This window comes from Ursus maritimus, assembly GCF_017311325.1.
Source record: "Ursus maritimus isolate PB19 chromosome Y unlocalized genomic scaffold, ASM1731132v1 scaffold_Y2, whole genome shotgun sequence".
Classification (NCBI taxonomy): Eukaryota; Metazoa; Chordata; class Mammalia; order Carnivora; family Ursidae; genus Ursus; species Ursus maritimus.
In genome coordinates this window covers 3,649-4,900 of record NW_024423335.1, presented here as the reverse complement: position 1 = coordinate 4,900, position 1,252 = coordinate 3,649, and the positions used below count along the sequence as shown (strand labels likewise).

The 1,252-nt window shown below is 33.4% G+C and overlaps 1 protein-coding gene across 1 annotated transcript in view; it reads left to right on the top strand.

Annotated features, from left to right (window-relative positions):
* LOC103680203 (lysine-specific demethylase 6A-like) overlaps positions 1–1,252 on the top strand; it is a 143,311-nt gene that overhangs the window by 138,428 nt on the left and 3,631 nt on the right. The window contains 1 exon segment of the mRNA XM_040636038.1: positions 298–424. Within this exon segment, the coding sequence (XP_040491972.1) occupies positions 298–424 (127 nt within the window).

Sequence of the window (1,252 nt, the reverse complement as noted above, 5' to 3'; positions counted from 1 at the left end):
TTTACTTCTTGGAAAATTTTTCTCAGTTACCCAAATCAGAGAAAAAATTAAGATCATATCCTTGAACAAGAGATGAGTGTTTTGTAGATTAAGATAATTTTATTTTTATGTACCTTTATTCTCAGTGCTTTAGTATTATCATTGTGTTAGGCCTGTTATATGTGAAAAATTGACAAAAGAAAAATCACCACATCGGTAAACTGTAGAACCAAGATACTCACTTACAATTGGTGTTTCTTGTATACTACAAATACTCAGTATTCCATTGTTGTCATAAATAATTTTTCTCCACAATAGGTACTGCCTTCTGAAAATTCTAAAGCAATGTCAAACACTGAGAGAAGCTCTTATTACAGCAGGGAAAGAAGTTATATGGCATGGGCGGACAAATGATGAACCAGCACATTACTGTAGCATTTGTGAGGTAACTGTTCTTGCTGACAGTTGTTTTGCTGTAGAATCTCTAGTTTGGGGGTGTCTTTTAAATTACAAATTTACCTATACTTTTATATAATGCATTTTTGATTGACTATTACAGCAGTTATATTAAATTTTCATCTGATGGTATAATATTTCATCAGAAGTAATGCCTACAGAGGCATTCATGTAGTATTTTCTTACCAGTAGATAATTATCTCAGATTTCATTCCTTAATAGAGTTGTTGGTCTTTTCCTGTGACCAAGGCTTGCAAAAATACAGAAATAAAAGATGTGGTACCTCCTCTGGAGGAGCGTACTTCCACTTGAGAAGACGGAATGTAAACAAGTTATGGATGCACATGAGACTGATGAATATGAAGCTGGACATGTATATACTGTTACAGAAACAATGAGGAAAATAATTGTTCTTACTAGCTTAGAATTTATAGGCTGTTAGAACATTTGAGTCCTAAATTCTGTAAGAGGAGATTGGTTATAGCTTACAGGGCATCTTGAATTAAGTTTAAGGAATTTGATTTTTACTCTGACATCATGTAAGCCATAAAAGTTTCGAGCAAGGTACTAAGCCAAGGTGTGTGTTTCAGAGAATTGGAGAGAATGCAGCTAGAAAGCAGAGGTGTCAGTTGGAGGCTATTGGAATGGTCTTTAAAAGAGGGGTTAACAAATAAACTTGTTTGTTATTTTTTGGGGAGTTTAAAAGTATTTAGGTCGACAGGGTAGTTGATCACATGGGAATGATGACAAATTCAAGAATCGTAAATTTTTGAACTAAGGTCACTAAATTGTTATTTATTTATATAATAAAACACCT